Consider the following 20,355-nt stretch of genomic DNA (forward strand, 5'->3'; position numbering starts at 1 on the left):
CTTGTTTATTTGGCCCGTGTTAGCCTTTGAGTTTGACATGCTTAGGCTAGAGCTTCACAGAGGAAGTTACGAAATCATTGAAGATTTCTGAGTCAGAGGCTGAGATCTGAGCCACGGTAATGACAGGCTCACCTGGCAGTGGGTGTGGGATGTGTTGGAGGTGGGAGAGGCTAGAGATGGGAAAGGGGTCGAGGGGGCGATTGCAGCTTCCATAGCAGCTTCTATAAGTTCATATCCAATGCACCAGGCTAGTGGACCACATCATGGTATTAATTGCTCCAGATATTTTGATTATTAACTGAAGATCTTTGTTTTCTATTGAAATGAAATTTGAAAATATCAAGCAGAACTGGACTAATTTGGGAAATGGAAGATCTTCTTATATCTGAGACCATATCAGCTCTAAAGCAAGTCCTGAAAAGTAAGCATTAATTTTTAACTTCTTAAAAGGTATGTTTGGTGTGGAATGGGAGTGATAAGTATTCATTCCTTCTTTCTTAAAACACCCTGCAGATGTCGGTGGTTATAGGCGATTTCTTTATAGAAAGCTGGGAGGAGCCTCAGTCATTATCTGGTTTGGATAGGACAGGTTTCTGTCTTGCATGCCAACACCAGACCTGCAGTGTTGGTGGTAGCTGGCTGAGGCAGAGTGGGCATCGATGCTCTGGCTTAATGGCAAAGTGTCTACGCATTAGCAATGTCTTCCCTGGGCACATTTTGTGAAAAGCAAGCACATATGCTATGCATTTTCTATTTTAAATTCAAACCTCTCATTTTACAATTGAGGAAGCTATTTTCAAGAGGTTATGTGACTTTTCTTAAGCTCACACAGATAGTAAAAATTAGAGTTTGCCATGAAGTTAGGTCCAATTTCATGGTCATTGTTCTATTACTCCTAATCAAATGGGGTTCCCCTAACGGCCTTTCTTCCCTAATCTGGTATGTGTGTGTGAGAGAGGGGGAGAGAGAATGTGCATGAGCATATGTGTTGAGAAAGTGGGGAGGGGCTGGCCTTTGCCTCTGCTAGTCTCTTCGTCTTCTATGTCTGTACGGAATGGGCAGGTGGGACACTTGCTCAGACCTTCTGAGCATTAGCCTCCTCCCAGATCCAACTGAGGCCAGTTGGCTAGCCAGTCTGTAAGGGCCCTTTACAGATAGCTGGTACTCCATGGTTATCGAATTGAACTAAAATGTAATTTTCTCCAGGAGAGCAACCTTTGGCCTAGACACATTTTACAGGAAAGAAAGAGGGCACAATGACATGCCTTTGGACAACACCATTACCTGGGACTCTTGATGAAATGCTGGGGTTGTGGACTGGATTGTGTCTCCTCTAAATTCACATATTGAAGTCCTAATCTCCAAAGGTTAAATGAGGTCATCGACTGGTGAGAGAGAGGATGTGCATGAACAGGGAAAAGGCCATGCGAGGACGCAGCGAGAAGGTGGCCCATCTGCAAGCCAAGGAGAGAGGCCTCAAGAGAAACCAGCCCTGCCCCCAGGTCTTGCTTCCAGCCTCCAGAACGGTGAGAAAATACGTTTCTGTCGTTTCAGGCATCCAGTCTGTGATGTTCTCTCATGGCAGCTCTAACAATACAGATGGCTTCCTCAGTTATCCGAGGACTGAACTGGCAGCTCCCAAAGTCCTTTGCTTTTTCCCCCTTTACTACCAGAGATTTCTGATTTCTGGACGGGAATTGTTAGCAGCTCTTCCTGAGGGGGAAAGGTCCTCAGGAAATCTGGAGAAGGAAGTGCATGGACTCTGTCCATCAGAAAACTCGAGGTTTTGGAGGGTGGTTAGGTCCCCACCACAGTCCATGGTCCCCAAAGAACCCAAACTGCCTTTGGTGGGGGGTGTGCTCCTGTGCTGTCCATCACATTCTCCTGACAGCCATGAGACAAAAATCTATGCTGTGATCCCTGACCTGAGAATGTTCTGTAACACACGGACTTTCGGTCATTTTTACTGCTACGGCTACTATTCATGTCAATTGAGATCAGGACTTAGTTTTACTATAAGGAATGGGTGTACCTCAAGAACGTGGTCCAGTTCATTCCTCTGAAACAGGTAAAGTTTAAACACCTTTTATTTCAAGAAATAATGCTTCTAGACTTTCCTGAAGCCAGAATTGTTCTATAAAAGTATTACAGAATATTACACAAGATTTAAAAAAACAACATGGTATGCTTCTTAATAACTTGAAGCCTTTTTACAAAGCATATCATTCATGACCATAAATATGTTTCCTCTGTCATTCAGCCGGTGGCACACACATCTGATAAAGAGCTAGTGAATTTTAACATATGTACAGAGTCTACAATAAGGACTTAAAGTTATCGAAGATTCAGCTATACCATGGTAAATTATCTTTAAAAGAGTTTACCTTAAACACTTAAAGAAAACATAATTTACCTATGTGTTTGACTTATCTAAAAGGAAAATCACTGTTAAGCTATTACTGGGAAGTTGATTAGGATACTGATAACTTTCAATGAGGTAATCCTTTTGCTGGTCTTTAAAAATCTAATACATAATAAGAATGTTTTCAAGAACACGTTTTGAACTATGCCTTTAAAAAATCAGAACTTGGTGAAGGTCTTAATCATACAATATATGTGTTTAAATTATGAAACATTCACGAGTATGTTTTATTGGAAAAATTCCGTATATAAATTCAAAACAAAATATATTTTCTCAACACTTAAGCTTATTAGCCAGGCCGAGAAAACAAAACAAAGATGGAGGGGAATCTTTAGTCCTTTTATCCTGTTAAGAAAATAAAAATTTAGCTATCTTAAGTATATGATGAACACTTTGAGGCTAGGCACAGAGAGAGCAAGTGATCTTTGTTTTGCTTATTTATTTTTGCTGCTAACATTAGCCATGCCTTTCTGCTAATTAGTTTTAGCAAGTCAAGGGAAACCACATGCAATATTTTCTGGCAAAAGCGTATGTTAAACAATATGGGATCCATACTGTGTGTCATCCTTGGGGGTCTATTTTAATTTGTCACACTGAGAGCAAGCAGTGAGACTGTGACAAGCCTGTAAAAAAAAAAAAAAAAAAAAAAGACTAGCCAAACAGACGTGGCTTTTAGATCTCAAAGTGCAAAATCATTGACCTAAAAGTGATGGCATTGAAAAATTCCAGTGGTTAAAAATGAGTCCAAACCACATGATGCAGGCAGTGGGAAGTGTGTTGAAAGTTTCACCGAGGACATCCAGTTTCAGAAATGCAGGAAGGCACAATTCTAGCCATCTTGGTGGATAGCATTTGTATATGCAGGTCTCTACAACTTTGCAAAGTTAATACTGTTTTAGTATCCACTAAACCAACAAAAATCCACAAATTACCTTTCTTTCTCACCTTGACACAGTGAATTACAGCACCGGTTCCTTGTGCGTCCGCTCGCATGCGCACTGACGTCTACTGCAGGCAGGTACCTAGGGTAGCTTGGAATGTTGGTTGTCTCGATTGCCTTTATTTACTGATAAAAAGTTAATACTGTGTTTAGGGTAAGGTAACAATTTTGTCTAACCAGTCTCCCTTCTGTGACTTTTCTCCACCTCGTTAGACATGCTCTCCATGCCGCTGGCGTTACTAGGCTGCTCCGAGGTGGACACTTCGATCGTCTGAGGAGTGGAATCCGGGTCAGAATGCCCAGGAAGATACAGCTGATCTTCGGAAACATCTTCTCCCGGACCACCATCCCGGGGAAGGCCTTTCTGGTACCAGCTGATGGGCTGCAGCCTGGGGTCGAGTTTGAGCACCAGCTCTGGCATGTCACCACCACTGAGGTCAAGTTCAAGATGACTCACCTCTTCGTGCTCCATCCATTGGTCAGTTTTATGATTTCTCCAGTGTTCAGAATCCAAACGACTAACTTCTGGAATGTCGTTATTCCATTCAAGTTTACTCTCCGGACTGAATGTTGGTCGGTTCAAATGCAGGGTTTGAAGGTCGGCTGGCAACGTCAAATGAGGGGCTTCCTCAACCGTAGGGCTTGGGTCTTCTTCTGACTCAGCAGAGGCCATCTCTACCGGCACAGAGGGCTCAGCAGATACAGCCAGGAACCCATCACTTCGAGCAGTTGTAGTCTTATTTGTTTTCTTTTGCTCGTGGTGACTGTTCAGCAGTGCAAATACTCTATCTACATCCTCCAAGTAAGTAGTCCAGTCAGCCAGACTGAGTCTGTAGTTCTGTCTGTGCTCATAGATGCTTTCCTTTATGCTGTATAAACCCTCCAGGCCTTGCCCGCCGATGTCTGCAGTGGGACTGGGAAGGCTAACCTTCCCATCCATCCCATAACTGTCCTCTGTGGAGAGAGAGGAAGATGGATTATTAGTGGAGAAAAGATTTCCTACTTTCAGACAAGCAGCTGGCATTGTTTTTACAGAGCAAATCAATTTGAAGTATAACACTGAAACGTATCTCACCCTGGTAATTTATTATCAAGGAGTGGCCTTAGGGTACAAAAGTGATCGAATGAATGATATCACTTGTTTGATCTTCTTCCCAATTTTGTGTTAACGGCTACGACTAGGTGAAGTTAGAGGCTCATGTTTTACCCCTGGCTCTACTCAAGCCAACTCTGTAACCATGAAATTGTGTAAGTCTCTGAGTCCTGGTTCCCTCATCTGTCAAACATGGGAATGCTTGTGTGATAAAACCTTTATTTCTTCTGGGGTTGCTGGGTAAATGATGGATTTGAAAGTATTAGGCAGAGCTTAGGAAGATATTTTTATTTTATATCACCTGGTACTTTGTTTAACAAAATTGAATGCAACTAAACTCTTCAAATCAAATACTTAAATCTATTTCTTTGTGTGTGTTTTTTTGCCCTAAAAATCCTATGATAAATCAGTCTTTCAGTGGTTTTCACAGTATGCAGAGAATGCACCCCCTTTCTCTCGCTCAGATCTTTCTACATCACTGAGATGACCACAGTCCTGCAGAAAACACCATCTTTTCTCTAGTTGTGGCCTAGATTAATGCAGTAACTAGCAATCCAGATCGACAGGAAAAAGAACTAAAACTAAACAAAACCCCAAATCTCAGTTTAACTAGAAGAAAACTTACATAACCTTCAAATCACCTGTAAGCAAAAAATGTTAATACCAAATCTCAGCAGAACTGCATGACACATTTTGGGCACAAGCCCTAGAAAACAGTATGGACGAGAGCAGAAGGAGGCGAGGATGGAGCCAAGAATTGATTTGAAACCATCACTGGAAAGAATGTCACCTGAAGTATAAAATACGGTAGAGTCCTGGTACATCACAGAGGTGACCCCAAGGAAGGGACTTAAATGTGCATGCATCAAGGTGGCTGTGTGAAAGGCATGGCTTTTGGGAGAAAAGGATACAGAGGAAGGGAGATACACCCTTTGGAAACCAGATCATAAAGGAAAAAGGAAATAAAAGGAGGGACATTTCAGGTCCTGCAAGAAAAATAGGAATAAAAAATTGGAGGACATGCGATCTTTCCCACTCCCACCCCCAAATAATACACGAAAAAGTATATGTGGCTACACTGCCGGAAAAAGATCCTCTTAAATTAGAAATTGTAAATACTTCAAACTCGTGAAATTAGTAAAAGCAGCCTACATTTACACAAAATTATTATAACAGAAAATAAGGAATCCATCCTTTTATGAAAATGCCCCTGCCAAAACAAACTATAAAGTGAAAAAAGATACAACACAACACTGCCAAGTAAATGCAATCAAGCATCTGCGGAGGTGAAAGCCACATTCAGTCAGAAATTAGAGTATGAGCCAAGGCTGCTATGTCCAGACGAGCTCTCCTGCAAGTATCAGGCTCTAGAAAAACAGTTCCAAAAAAAATGTAAGCATGCACGGGATACTGTGCATGTCAGCTCTTCTCCAATAGTCTTCTAGCAGATGAGTTTCATTCAACCAAAAAAATCACTGGGGAAACCTCAGCCAAAGGATTGGTGGTGAGCATTTAATATGAGGGGCAGGCAAAAGTAGGTTTAGAGTTGTTTGTATGGAAAATAATACAATAAATAATAATATAAGAATAAACTCTGCAGACTGGTGCAGCCTCTGTGGAAAACAGTATGGAATTCCCCCCCAAAATAAAAAAAGTGGAACTCCCATTTGACCCAGTGATCCCACTTCTAGGAATATATCCTAAGACATTAGAAAGGATATATGCACCCCTACGTTCATAGTAGCGCAATTTACAATTTGGAAACAGCCTAAGTGCCCATCAGCAGGTGAGTGGATTAAAAAACTGTGGTACATCTATACAACTGAACACTACACAGCTGTAAGAAAGAAATCTTACCATTTGCAACAGCATGGATGGGCCTGGAGAGCATTATGCTAAGCAAAATAAGCCAGTCAGAGAAAGACAAATATCACATGATCTTATTCATATGTGGAGTCTAACAAACGGATGAACAAAAATAGAACTAGAGACATAGAAGCACCAAACTGACTGTCAGAGGGAAGGCAGGGCAAGATGGGAAGAGATCAACCAATTAACTTGAATGCATATATGCATAACCCATGGACAGACAATAGGTTGCTGGGGGGCAGGGGCAGGCTAATGGGGGAAACGGGATATATGTAATACTTTCAACAATAAAGATTTAAAGTAAAACCAAAACTCTGCTTTGAGTACTCAACTGTAAAGCTACTTTTGCCCCACCCTGTATCAGGTCTGGGGTAAAGCAAAGGTAGGAGTGAGGTAAAAAATATTTTATATGACAAAGTGAAACTAGAAATGAGAAGAAAAATAGGAAAGCGGAAAGAGACTGAGCTAATTCAGAGTATAGTTCAATAATAGTTGGGAATCAAAGAACTCTGTTAAAAACTGACCAAAGATGGAAAACTTGGATGCTAGTCAGCAAATTTAGGGTCTAGCTTAATTCATTTCAAGTTTTGGGATTATAAAATAAATGGGTTATATTAAGCTCGGCTGGTGTGACTCAGTGGTTGAGCGTCGACCCATGAACCAAGAGGTCCCTGGTTCAATTCCCAGTCAAGGCACATGCTCAGGTTGCCAGTTCAATCCCCAGTAAGGGGCATGCAGGAGGCAGCCAGTAGATGTCTCTCATCAATGTTTCTATCCCTTCCTCTCTAAAATCAATAACAAATAACAAAAGATTTATGTAGAAAAAAACTGACTAAAGAGATAATAAAAGATTAAATATGAAACAGGGACTAGGGACATTGAATAGGTATAAGTTCAAAGGCAACCGACAGGACCAAAATACTAACTCTATTAAGTTCCTAAGGGGGAAAAAGGGCAACCAGCTTTATAAAGAAGCAGCTATCTATTGAAAACACAATGAGAAATACACAGAGACATAATAGGAGATGCTCAATCCAAGACAGGTCAAGTGGACTAAAAATTAATACAAATAATAATCAGAGGTTTTAATAATGAAGGAAAGCCCTATTTATAATAGCAACAAAGAAGGTAAAGTACTTATCAATAAACTTAACAAGAACCGTGCAACACAGGTAAGAAAACACTTCAGAAACCTCCCAAAGACCCGGAAGTACCTGACCAAGTAGAAAGAGACCCTTTGTTCTTGAATGAAGACTCAGTATCTTAACGTTATGAACATTATCTTACAGCTTGGATGGGGAGCTTAGCTGGACCCTGATCCTGAGTGGGGTGGCCATGTGGTGTGAAGCAAGACTTACCCACCAGTTGGCGTGGCTTGTCTAGCAGAGCTCCTGCTGCATTTCCGTGCCTACTCGTCCCTCCAGGCGCACTTCTGTACAGGGTGCAAAGTGCACACGGTGGCCCGACCCACATCCTAACAGCTCAGACCCTGAGGATCCTCATCGCCTTGGGAGGCTGACCTCACTTCCAGCCCCTATAATCCCAGACCTTGACCCGTCTCTTGGTCAAGCACCTTAAACAGAAAAGCCCAGCAGTGCCAGCAAGGCAGCTTAAAATCAATGGAGTCCCGAGATGTGAGGGAGAGGAGACGCCAGGGAAGCTTCACCAGGGCAACGCGGGGCAGGGCAGTGACTTGAGTGTTTCCGGTGGAGCAGACAATGGGTTTGTGTGTGGAAACCTGGTTGCCAATGAGTGATGGAGATCGTGGTGGTGGTGATGCATAATTTCTCTGTGTTTCTTATAAAATATGGCAGCATGCTCTGAAATGAGAAGGGCACTATTCCCTTTCATATACTCTCCTTCATGTAAGTGTTGTACATCCCAGAGCACACCTTACTAATAATGCCCATCATTGATAGGGTTTGAGACATGCCAAACTCTGGTCTCAGCTTCTTACTCGCAAGGCTGGGGTTCGAGCCCAGGCTGGCTCCAGCGAATGTGCTCTAACCATAGTGTGAAACAGCCTCTAACACACAGCTATGCCACCCACATCCATCTGCCAGGCCTGGGCTGTTGCTATAGGGCAGTGATGGTGAACCTTTTGAGCTCGGCGTGTCAGCATTTTGAAAAACCCTAACTTAATGCTGGTGCCATGTCACATATAGAAATTTTTTGATATTTGCAACCATAGTAAAACAAAGACTTATATTTTTGATATTTATTTGATATATTTAAATGCCATTTAACAAAGAAAAATCAACCAAAAAAATGAGTTCGCGTGTCAGAGTGACACGCGTGTCATAGGTTCGCCATCACTGCTGTAGGGGAAGATGAATCAAAGAACCAAACGCAAGTGGACAGGAGCATGGTTGTCGAGGGGGAAGCATGCTGTGGTCCGCTGGCCTGCACAGAGGACCAGGGAGCAGACCTGTCGCTGTGTGTGCCCCGCCGGGTCCACACCACGGCCGCCAGGAGCTCGTGTTGGACACCAGAGGGCAGCAGCAGCAGCTCTCCCAGGCGATGGGAAAAATAAACACCCGGCCCCTGTCAATCTTATACTATTTTGCAACACAGAAATTATTGCTTTCAACTCAAGCCACAAATTATTTCCTGAGTTTTGGGGGCCACTTGCTGAGCTGTGTCCTTACTCTGAGCTTGTCCTAATGGCAACATGACCAGAGTAAGTAAAAGCCTTTCAGCTACCCCTGCCTCCCACACACACACACACACACACACACACACACACAGACCACAGCAAAAAACACATAAACAAGTAATGAAGCTGAATAGGAAACAGACTTGCTTTTTGAAGACCTTTTAAATAAGTCCAAGGATTCGTTTTTGAAAATACACACAACTGAAGGTAGTTTGAAAACTCTTATTTAGTCCATCTTGTACAAAAAAAATTTTCTAAAGTACACTTGAATTTTCAAATTTTAAATTCTTCAGGTTTGCTTGTCATTTTTCTCAAAGGCTTTTGTAATGATATTTCATGCTTAACAATGCATCCCAATTAGTTTTCTAAAAAAAAAAAAAAAAAAAAGATCTTAAAGAACCAAGGCTTATGGAACAAATATCTATTCTTCTCAAACTATTCCAAAAATCCAAGAGGAAGGAACACTTCCAATCTCTTTTTATGAGGCCAGCATTATCCTAATTCCAAAATCAGATAAAGACACTACAAAAAAAGAGAATTACAGGCAAATATCCCTGATGAACATAAATGCTAAAATCCTCAAAATATTAGCAAATTGGACCCAGCAATATATTAAAAAGATCATACACCATGACCAAGTGGGATTTATTTGAGGGATTCAAGGCTGGTACAATATTCGCAAGCCAACAAATGTAATACATCACATAAGCAAATTGAAAGACAAAAATCACATGATCATATCAATAGATGCAGAAAAAGCATTAGATAAAATCCCACACCCTTCTTTGATAAAAATTCTCAGCAAAGTGGGAATAGAAAAATTAGACCTCAATACGATAAAGGCCATACACGATAAACCTATAGCCAACATCATACTCAATGGGCAAAAACTAAAATCATTTTCCTTAAGAACAGGAACAAGACAGGGAAGTCTACTTTCACCACTCTTATTCAACACAGTACTGGAAGTCCTAGCCACACCAGACAAGAAAACATAAAAGGCACCCAAATTGGAAAGGAGGAAGCAAACCTCTCATTATTTGCAGATGACATGATAGTGTATATAGAAAACCCTAAAGACTCCACCAAAAAAACCCTATTAGATTTAATAAATGCAATTGGCAATGTAGCAGGATACAAAATTAACACCCAGAAATCCGTGGTATTTTTATAGACCAACAATGAATTCTCAGAAAGAGAAACTAGACAAACAATCCCATTTACCAGTACAACCAAAAAATTAAGAGACTTAGGAATAAACTTAACCAAGGAGGTAAAAGATTTGTACTCAGAAAACTATAGGACGATGAAAAAAGAGAGGAAGATATAAACAAGTGGAAGAATAAACTGTATTCATGGGTTGGTAGAATTAACAATTAAAATGTCCATACTACCCAAAGTAATCTATAGATTCAATGCAATCCCTATTAAATTACCAACAGCATATTTCACAGATCTAGAACAAATACTCCAAAAATGATATGGAACCATAAAGACTCCAAATAGCCACAGAAATCTTGAGAAAGAACAACAAAGTAGGAGGGGTCACAATAACAGTATCAAGTTATACTATAATCAAAACAACTTGGTACTGGCACAAGAACAGGCATATAGATCAATGGAAAAGAGAACCCAGAAATTGACCCAAGACATATGTTCAATTAATATTTGACAAAGGAGGAAAGAGCATACAATGTAGTCAAGATAGTCTCTTCAATAAATGGTGGTGAGAAAATTGGACAGATACATGCAAAAAATGAAACTAGACACCAGCTTACACCATACACAATAAATTAAATGGATAAAAGACTTAAATGTAAGTCGTGAAACCATAAAAATCCTAGAAGAAACCATAGGCAGCAAAATCTATCTCTCATAGTAATATGTTTGCAGATACATCTAGAGCAAACAATACTAAGAAGAAAATAAACGGGACTACATAAAAATAAAAACCTCTGCATAGCAAAAGAAACCATTTAAAAAAATGAAAAGGGAGCCACTGTCAGGGAGAACATATTTGGCAACGACACATCTGATAAAGGGTTACATCCAAAATATATAAGGAACTCAAACAACAAAACAAAAGGTAAATAATCCAATAAAAAAATGGGCAAATGACCTAAATAGACACTTCTCTGAAGGGTACATACAGATGGCCAAGAGACATATGAAAACATGCTCAAAGTCACTGGTCATCGGAGAGATGCAAATTCAAATGACAATGAGGTATCACCTCACACTTGTCAGAATGGCTACCATCAACGAATCAACAAACGACAAGTGCTGGCGAGGATGTGGAGAAAAGGGAACCCTAGTACACGGCTGGTTGGAATGCAGACTGGTACAACCATTATAGAAACAGTTTGGAGTTTCCTCAAAAAATTAAATATGGAACTGCCAATTATTTGACCCAGTGATCCCACTTCTAGGAATATATCCTAAGAAACCCAAAACACCAATCAGAAAGAAACACCTACATTCATAGCAGCACAATTTACAATAGCTAAGATCTGGAAACAGCCCAAGTGCCCATCAGCAGGTGAGTGGATAAAAAAGCTATGGAACATTTACACCATGGAATATTATGCAGCAGCGATAAAGAAGGATCTCTTACCTTTTGAGACAGCATGGAGAGACCTGGAGAGTATCATGCTAAGCAAAATAAGCCAGTCAGAGAAAGACAAGTATCACATGACCTCACGCATAGGTGGAATCAAATGAACAAAATAAACTGATAAAAAAAATAGATCCAGAGACACAGAAGCATGGAACAGACTGTGGACTCTCAGAGGGAAGGTGGGGGTGAGTGGGTGGTATGGAAGAGATCCACCAAAGACCTTGTATGCACATGTGCATTAACGCACACACAGACAATAGGGTGGTGAAGGCCTGGGGCGGGGATAGGAGTGGGGCTACAAGGAGTGAATAGGGGAAAAAAGGGGGACATATGTAATACAATAATAAAGATTTTAAAAAAAGCCAGGACCGGTTTGGCTCAGTGGATAGAGCGTCGGCCTGTGGACTGAAAGGTCCCGGGTTCGATTCCGGTCAAGGGCATGTACCTGGGTTGCGGGCACATCCCCCGTGGGAGATGTGCAGGAGGCAGCTGGTCGATGTTTCTCTCCCATCGATGTTTCTAACTATCTATCTCTCTCCCTTCCTCTCTGTAAAAAATCAATAAAATATATTAAAAAAAAAAAGATTTAAAAAAAAAAAAGAGCCAAGGCTTGTGAACCCGAGCAGTGCTATGGCTGGAGGGCGGCGTGCTGGTACACCCATCTGGAGACGGCAGCTTCCCGGCAGCTCCACACACAGTGGCTGCTTCTGCATTTGCTCCCTTTCAATCCCACAGGAGACAGCGAGCGGGGAAAGCCACATCCAGCTCTGCATTTGGGTGTCCAGTGAGTGCCCAAGTGTGAGAGGCAAATGTTCTCAGTAACCCTGTTCCATGATTTCCTGCCCGCAACACGGTAGCTGTGGAAAGGTAGCTTGCCTCCCCGATGATGGGATGGTGGCTTATGAAATGCCAGTCACTGTGACTTAGACAGTGTCCTTAGATCTGGCCTTCGGTAAGGAATTGAGGAGAAAAACCAGCAACAGGAATTCACCCTGCACACACGCTTTCAGTGGCCACAAGACCAGAGAGGGGACTCCACAGACTAAGGTTTTCAAAGCTGTGCCAGTCGACCTCAGAAACGATGGCGTTGGCCCCGTTTAGAGGTGGCGGCAGGGATGAGGGGAGGGAGAGCCCCAGGTGCTCGCATTTAACTCCAGCTGGAGAGCAGGTAAGCACTCTTCATCTCCAAGGTGTCCAGGGATGACGCGATGGAGAAGAAAGCTGATTCAGCTCTGACCAGACTGTGTCCTAAGTAACCTGTCACATATCCTTTACCTCTCCCATGAGAGACACAAAAGACGGCCACACCGAAAGCCCCTTAGCTGTAAAATCTGAGCGCATCACAAAATAACCATAAAGACAATATCCAGCATCAGGGCCACTTAACATGTCACACTTTGGAAGTGTCGTTAAGGGCCCCCGGGAGCAGTGCGGGAGTATGGGGTATTACCTCGTCAGCCCATATCCCGGGTGAGACCAGCTTAAGAGGGGGTTCTTCTGCTCGGTCCTACGTGGGCTACGGGTGATGCGGGTCGGGGTGGGGGCAGATCGAGGATAGGCGAGAGGACAGAGAGGGGAGAAAAAGAAGAGATACAGAAATGTTATCAAGTAGCCTCAGAAGTCCAGCTTTGCTTGTTTCATTTGTTTACATCTTCCCACCACCGTTCCTACTGTTTCGCTTCTGGTCCCACTGGAGCAGCCCTCTCAAAGGAGGGACCGGATGGTGGGGCTGGGTGGATAGGGAGCCCTGAAACACCAATGTTCTTTAGTTTCTGAGATGATACCAGTATGGATGGCACCAGTTAAGTCCACGTGCCTTTGATGGAAGTTTTTCTCCCCAAAGGATTCATTAACTAGGGTGCCGACACATGGCGCCTCACTTTCCCCGAAACAGAGGTGGTAAGGGCTGACCGTCTTGCCCCACATGGCACCTTTCTGACAAACTCACCTGAGGTCTATGCTTGGAGTGGAAAATGGGCAAGGAAGGGCTGACGATGCTGCGTGACCAAGTGACATGGCTACCAGGCATCTGGGGCCCTGGCCTGGAGCATGAGGAGGTACGAGGGCTGAGTGGGTGTTGGAAGGGGACAAGGTCAGTGGGCCGAGGCCTGTTTAGGAAGTGTGTGTGTCGGTAGCATCGTCTCCGAGCTATGGTGACACCTCCCTGCATGTCTTACTCCTGGTCACGTCCCCGTCCCCAGCACCTGCTCTCCAACCCCCCACCCCCTCTAGCAGAGCCTTGTGAGTCCCATCCCTGCTGCTTTCCAGCAGCAACGCTCATTAAGCAACGCTAACAAGGAACCGCTTCCACTTCCTCCCACTTCAGCTTGAGAAGGCTCCTCAAACCCCCATTACTCTGGCTGTGCTCCTGAGGTTACAGTTCATAAAGATCTCCAACCCGTGTCCATGAAGCCTCTCCAGTCCATCAGCGTGTAAGCACCACGAGGAACATAATCCCCCCACCCCCTCCTCAGGCCCCCGCTTCACATCACTCCACGCTCACAAGCATCGCTCAGCAAGCACGCGAGCACCGGAGTGAGTCAATGCTCCAGGCCGTCGTGTTGTGACAGTGAGCTGATGTCAAGACCCAAGGACAGATCTGGAACCAAGGGCGGGAGGTGGTGGCCAGTGCCGTTAGGAAAAGCATGCGCCCCAGCTATGCTCTGCGCAATGAGGTGAGAAACGGAAATTAGTCGAAATGGCTGGATCATGCAGTTATTGGGAAAGAAGCTGCCAGGGAGAATAAAAAAGGGTGAATACCTGTGTAGGTCATAGCTTCCTCCATCTTTATTCCCTGACGGAGGAAAATACAAGAGGAATTTATGTTACTGTGAGGACTCACAAAAACCGTTCACTACATAGACTTCCCATGCACAACACCCAAGTCCTAGAAAGAAACAAAATCTGTTAAATACCGACAGTGCCGAAGTCCAGCAGAGCTTTTCCACTGGGTTCAAAGTGAGGGTCAAAAGCTATAAATAAAGAGGTTTAAGATAAATCACATAAGAGCTTTCACATGAAAAGGGGGGGGGGGGGGGGGGAGAAAAGAGGAGAGGCCTTGTAAAAACAGCCAGAAAGTACTTCCAGAAGTCTGTGCAAGTCTCGGTAAAAGTTACATTTCGGTTATTTTTAGACAAAACACTTGGAAAAAAAGGGCCAATAATCACCTCCCTTAGGAACCGTCTAGAAAGTGGGGAGGACGACGTGAAGTCTGAGGGCAGTAACTGCGCCCACCTGGCGGGTCCCTTCGCCGTGAATCCGCTCGGTCAGGTTTCACTGAGCAGAGTTGTTATGTCATCACCAATAAGCGAGCTGTGCTCCTTGGGGGAGAAGTATCTGGGTGTAATGTTTCCAGTGCCTCTAAGAGTTGCTTTAGCTTCCAGGCCTTTGTGGGCTTTTTTTTCCCTTTCTTTCTTTTTGTAAGATTTGAAGAAAGGTTAACAGATAAGCAGGGGCCATGAAAAGATTTGAGCGGAGTGGGGTCAGTGACCAAAAGACCTAGTTTGTGAGTCAGGACTGGACTCTTCCGGCTGCCACTCCTTTCCCTGAGGTGCTAGCTGAGCGGTGTTGATGGAAGCTGACACAGGGCCCCTCTTGTGGGATTTATAGTTTCTTACGGGGCTCTCACGGCTCGAAAGCCTTCAGGACCAACGGTGGTGGGAATGTCAGGTGGGGATGTTGGCCCTTTTAGGGTTCCCCTCTACCCCCCACCTTTCAAGTCAATGACCCAGGGAGCTGCTCGGTTCCCACGGAGACACAGGCTGTGAAGGGCACAGAAAACTCAGCCTCACATAGAGGTTCCTGCAAATGGCTCCCTGCAGCCTGCGCCCAGCTCTTCACCCTTTGGGGTTGGTCTGCTATGCCGTCACCATGGCCTCGGCCAGCTTCTGGTGCTCCCCCTTCCTTCTGCGGACAGCTGCTATTTACATTTCTATGAGAAGCCTGAGAAAATAGGTATTCTCATTCATGGTGGGACGGACAGTGCATCCCCACGGGCCAAAGGAGAAATAAATTAAGCACTGCAGACCAGGGAGGGAACATCTGCTCGATTCCACGCAGGCCCTCTTATCCTTTTAGATCCCAAGACAATGAATGGCGGCTCAAGTAGCTCTAATTTCAGATAGAAAATCCCAGCGAAAGAAATCAATGCACGAGGTCATGGGCTTGGGTCCAACTGGGGGAGCTCCAAATTGTGATAAGCAAAAACAGGGCACGGTGTGCTTCCATCCAAATTCTCTCTCTCAAAAAAATAGGATCTCCTGGTTTACCTAGGTCAGCGATGGCAAACCTTTTGAGCCCGGCGTGTCAGCATTTTGAAAAACCCTAACTCAACTCTGGTGCCGTGTCACATGTAGAAATTTTTTGATATTTGCAACCATAGTAAAACAAAGACTTATATTTTTGATATTTATTTTATATATTTAAATGCCATTTAACAAAGATAAATCAACCAAAAAAATGAGTTCACGTTCACCTCTGACACGCGTGTCATAGGTTCGCCGTCACTGACCTAGAGTATATCTTATGACTGTTGACAGCAAAAATAAATGAGGAAAACCTAGAGAGAGCTCAGCATTTTCAAACAAAAAACCCAGAGGGAGCTCAGCATTTTCAAACAAAAAACCCAGAGGGAGCTCGGCATTTTCAAACAAAATACCAAAACCATGCTTTCATCCCAGGGAATGCTTCTATCCAGAACCGAGGTTTACTAACAGAAGCCCTGTGGGAGAGACTGGGACAAAACGCTCACCAAATCTCCTGGTGTGTTCCATTTTTCATTCAGGCACCCAGAGCTAAATTTACAGAAGAAATTGTGTTTGGAACTGTCTGGGCTCATCTCCCTGCACGTGTATGTTTCTATGCATATAAACATTTCCAAGGCAGGGAACTTGAAAACACAAAGAATTTTCCAGGTAACATAGAAAAAAAAATCGTGTTTCCTTACCCACGTCAAGGCCCTTAGGTCTTGGGTTGCACTGCTTATACCCTTGGCAGCTTCTGAGTTCCATGAGCTGGACGTGCAGCTGATTCAAAATGCCCCGCTCCACTGTGTGCACCGCGTTCGTGAGCTGTGGGCGAAGAGGCCAGGACGGTCCGGTTAGGCTCCTGTTCTGCTTATTCTGTTCTCAATCTCCTCCACGGGACGAAAACACTCGGACTTACCTGATAAGGATCTGTATTCATATCAAAATACTCCAAAAAGCCAGTGGCGAACTCGCAGAAAAGAAAATTATGCGTCTCATTAACTGTCCGCAAACACCAGTAGGTGTTGTTGTTAGAACTCGTGCAAGCACAGAAAGAGCCCACTGTGGGTAGAAAAGAAGATAGAATGAAAGGATGGAAGAACCGAGGCAGGCTAGCCATTCCAACGCTGCCTCATCATTACGCTGTAAGATTCACATTCTTTCTTAAAAGTCCTCTGTGGGTAGATAGTAATAATAATTAATCCAGCCCCCCGACCCCCCTTTTCTGTACAGATTTGCTGTGAGATGTGAGTTGATTTGACCTTGGACCAGGTGGTTTGCTTCTTTGTTTACTTGTTTGTTTATTCAGCTAATATTTATTGAGCATCTCACAGGCATGGTCTGGTCTCTTAAGAAACATACAGTCTAGTTGGAGAAACAAACGTTAAGCAAAAACAAAAGCAGAAATCTTAGAAAAAACCCCACACAAACCGTGTAATTACAGAAGTGCTAAGTTCTACGGAGAAAACGAATGGGCTGACAGTATAGAAAAGAGGCTTACGTCGCCCTAGGCACTGGGGAGGGCTCCGTGAGAAGTGACGTTACAGGTGAACTCTGAGCAGGTCTGTGATAGGCACAGGGCTTTGGCTAAGTGCTGGGTCAAAAGCCTTTCAGGGACCAGTGTGTGCAAAGGCCCTGAGGTGGGAGGGAGCTTCGGGTGCTTGAGGAAAGAGAAAAGCCGAGTGGCTGGTGTAGGTGAGCGTGGGAGGAGACGCGTCAGAGGAAAGCAGGAATGTGGACACAGGGCTTTGTTACATGATAAGGATTTTGCTCTTTCTCCTAAGAAAAACCGGATGTCATTAGTGATGACTGTAAATCCTCTGAGCAGAACAGACTGGCAATAGCCAGAGGAGAGTCTGGGAGTCACAGGTTTTGCAGAGGTTGAGGTAAGAAATGGTGGGATGGTCACAGCTCAGAAGGGTGCAGCTGATAGAGGTCTGAGTCACCTCCCGTGGGAGTTACAAGCAAACTGCAACTTCACATTTCTCAATACTCCATCTCTGAAGGGGCTTGACAGCCCTGACACAGCACATCTATCACTTCCTCAGGACCCCGCTCTTGCTTTTCCCTCTGCCTGGGGTGTGGCCCCCTCCTGCTCAGGACCCCTTCCACACCGACTGCTTCTTTGAATCCTTTAGGTTTCAGCTTAAATGTCACCTCTTCAGAAAGGCCCATCGGCCCTACCCTCTCAAAATGGTCCCTTTTAATAACGTCAATAACCACCTCCTTATAGCATCACCACACTTGGTAATTATTTCACTTTCTTTTTATGGTACCTCACCCTGCCCCCACTAAAATATAAGTGTCATGAAGTACGTCTTGTTCATTGTTGTGTCCGCAGGGCTCATCCCAGGGCCTGGCGGAGAACAGACCCCAGCCAGCTGAATGACCCTCAGAGATCCCCGCACCCGCTTCAGGAAAGCAAATTAAAAGTTAAATGCTGCACCTTGAAGGGTTTGCTCAGCCTTCATGCGACTGTAGACTTCAATGCAAACATGGACACTAAGATAAGCATCAAGGCAGTAAAACAAAAAGCTGCATAGGTAAACCCTAGGCCTCCCCCCCACCCCAGCCCCGCACTGCCCCTCACTCCCCGAGAATAGTCTGGGGTTCCTGCACATCTCCAAATCCCAGTTTGAGAAACACTGACCTACTGACCCAGGGGGTGTTTCAACTACTCCATGGGATGTCAGGCCTTCAGTCAGATAACATGCCACAGAAGTTAGGGTATTATTTCTCTGTGGCCCAAACCACTATAGCAATATAAGCATTCATTGAAAATACAGAAGTGTGGCCCTGGACGGTTTGGCTCAGTGGTTGGAGCGTTGGCCCATGGATGGGAGGGTCATGGGTTCGATTCCCAGTCAAGGGCACGTACCTCAGTTGCAGTCCCTCCCCACCCCAGTCTGGGCAAGTGCGGGAGGCAATCAGTCGATGTGTCTCTTTCACATTGATTTTCTCTCTCTCCTCCTCCTCCTCCTCCCTTTCTCCCACTCTCTCTAAAGATCAATGGGAAAAATATCCTCGGATAAGAATTAAAACAAACAAGTGCACAAGTGTATTCCATATCCTCAGAATCCTGTAAAACCAGACACTTTGCGGTGTCCCTAATAATCTGCAAGCACAGTGCCAGGTACTGAAGGGGTCTGACTCAGTAGGATGTGGACCCTGCCTTTGAGGAGCTTCACTTCCTGTGTTATACACAGAGTACGCACTTGAACTAGAGCAGAAACAACATATATTTGGGGCAAAGTTGTCATCGTTACTTAGTTGATTTGCTATAAAGCAGTCTTCTTGGGAGGCGGGGTACTGTGGGAAACATCAGGAGGAAAACCCAGAGAGAGCTCGGCATTTTCAAACAAAATACCAAAACAAATTTCTAAAAAATAAATAAATAAAAAGCAATGTCTGGCAAAATGATTCTAGTTGCCAGTATGGAAAATAATATGCGGCTCCTCTCTGGGATGATTCCAGAGTCCGGGTTGCATCTGCTGAAAGCCTCATCTCAATGCCTGCAGCTGAGTCATAGTGTCTCTGTGGCGGCTGTAGGGGCGGTAAGTGGCAGTTAGAAAGAACGAGGGACTCACGGTTCCAGAAGGGGGCCGTCTGCCAGTGGTTGTTGTCGTGAGTGAAGCAGGTCAGGCCGGGAAGGCTGCACTCCTCCCCCTTCCTCTGGCGCTTCTTCTCCTTCCTCTCCTTCCTCCTCCTCCGATTCTCCTTGAACAGCTGCAGCTTGCTGTCCACTTCTTGAGCGGCCTCCCTATTCCCAAAGAAGGGGATATATATATATATATACACACACACACACACACACACACACACACAGTGGGGCCTTGACTTATGAGTTTAATTCGTTCCATGATGGAGCTCGTAACTCAAATTACTTGTATGTCAAATCAAAAAGTGAACAAGTGAGACACGTGATGCTGGGCTGATGTTGTGGCGTTCACTGTGACGTTCGCTGCGCCAACTAGTGGTGGGGTATCTGAAGCTGGCTTGTAAGCCGAATTTTAGCTCACAACTCAAAGCAAAAAATCGGCTGAGAGACGACTCGTATCTCGAAAAACTCGTTAGTCGGGACACTCGTAAGTCAAGGCCCCACTGTGTGTGTGTGTGTGTGTGTGTGTATATATATACATATATATACACATATATATATTTTAACATTCCATCAAAAGACTACTAGATTTTATAAATGAATTCAGCAATGTAGCAGAATTATAAAATTAACACCAAGAAATCTATGGCATTTTTATACACCAATAATGAACTCTCAGAAAGAGAAACTAAAAAACCCCCACAAAATCCCACTTACCATTGCAACAAAAAAATTAAGATACTTAGGGATAAACTTAACCGAGGAGGTAAAAGACTTGTACTTGGAAAACTATAGGACATTTTAAAAAGAGATAGAAAAAGATATAAACAAGTGGTAGGATATACCGTGTTCATGGATTGGTAGAATTAACATCATTAAAATGTCCATACTACCCAAAACAATCTACAGATTCAAC

The 20,355-nt window shown here is 44.0% G+C and overlaps 1 protein-coding gene and 1 long non-coding RNA gene across 6 annotated transcripts in view; one reads left to right on the plus strand and one right to left on the minus strand.

The window, feature by feature from the left end:
* Positions 1 to 429: 429 nt before the first annotated feature.
* Positions 430 to 6,224, plus strand: LOC138993103 (uncharacterized). The gene is made up of 3 exons (XR_011468227.1): positions 430 to 1,526; positions 3,378 to 3,436; positions 3,576 to 6,224. It is a non-coding gene; the product is annotated as an uncharacterized lncRNA (long non-coding RNA).
* Positions 2,058 to 20,355, minus strand: part of SULF1 (sulfatase 1) — a 158,334-nt gene continuing 140,036 nt past the window's right edge. For 3 of the 5 annotated variants that reach the window (XM_070392193.1, XM_070392194.1, XM_070392195.1), the window contains 6 exons: positions 19,429 to 19,601; positions 16,761 to 16,903; positions 16,543 to 16,666; positions 14,358 to 14,391; positions 13,048 to 13,113; positions 4,188 to 4,316 (listed from right to left, as the gene is read on the minus strand). In XM_070392193.1, the coding sequence (XP_070248294.1) occupies positions 4,286 to 4,316; positions 13,048 to 13,113; positions 14,358 to 14,391; positions 16,543 to 16,666; positions 16,761 to 16,903; positions 19,429 to 19,601 (571 nt within the window). In that variant the 3' untranslated portion in view covers positions 4,188 to 4,285. Of the gene's footprint in view, positions 4,317 to 13,047; positions 13,114 to 14,357; positions 14,392 to 16,542; positions 16,667 to 16,760; positions 16,904 to 19,428; positions 19,602 to 20,355 lie in introns of all 5 variants that reach the window. The other 2 variants (XM_070392196.1, XM_070392197.1) reach the window with 2 other exon arrangements.

Source organism: Myotis yumanensis, unplaced genomic scaffold (genome assembly GCF_028538775.1).
Source record: "Myotis yumanensis isolate MYYU_CA2020_CCGP unplaced genomic scaffold, mMyoYum1.0.hap1 SCAF_15, whole genome shotgun sequence".
Taxonomy (NCBI): domain Eukaryota; kingdom Metazoa; phylum Chordata; class Mammalia; order Chiroptera; family Vespertilionidae; genus Myotis; species Myotis yumanensis.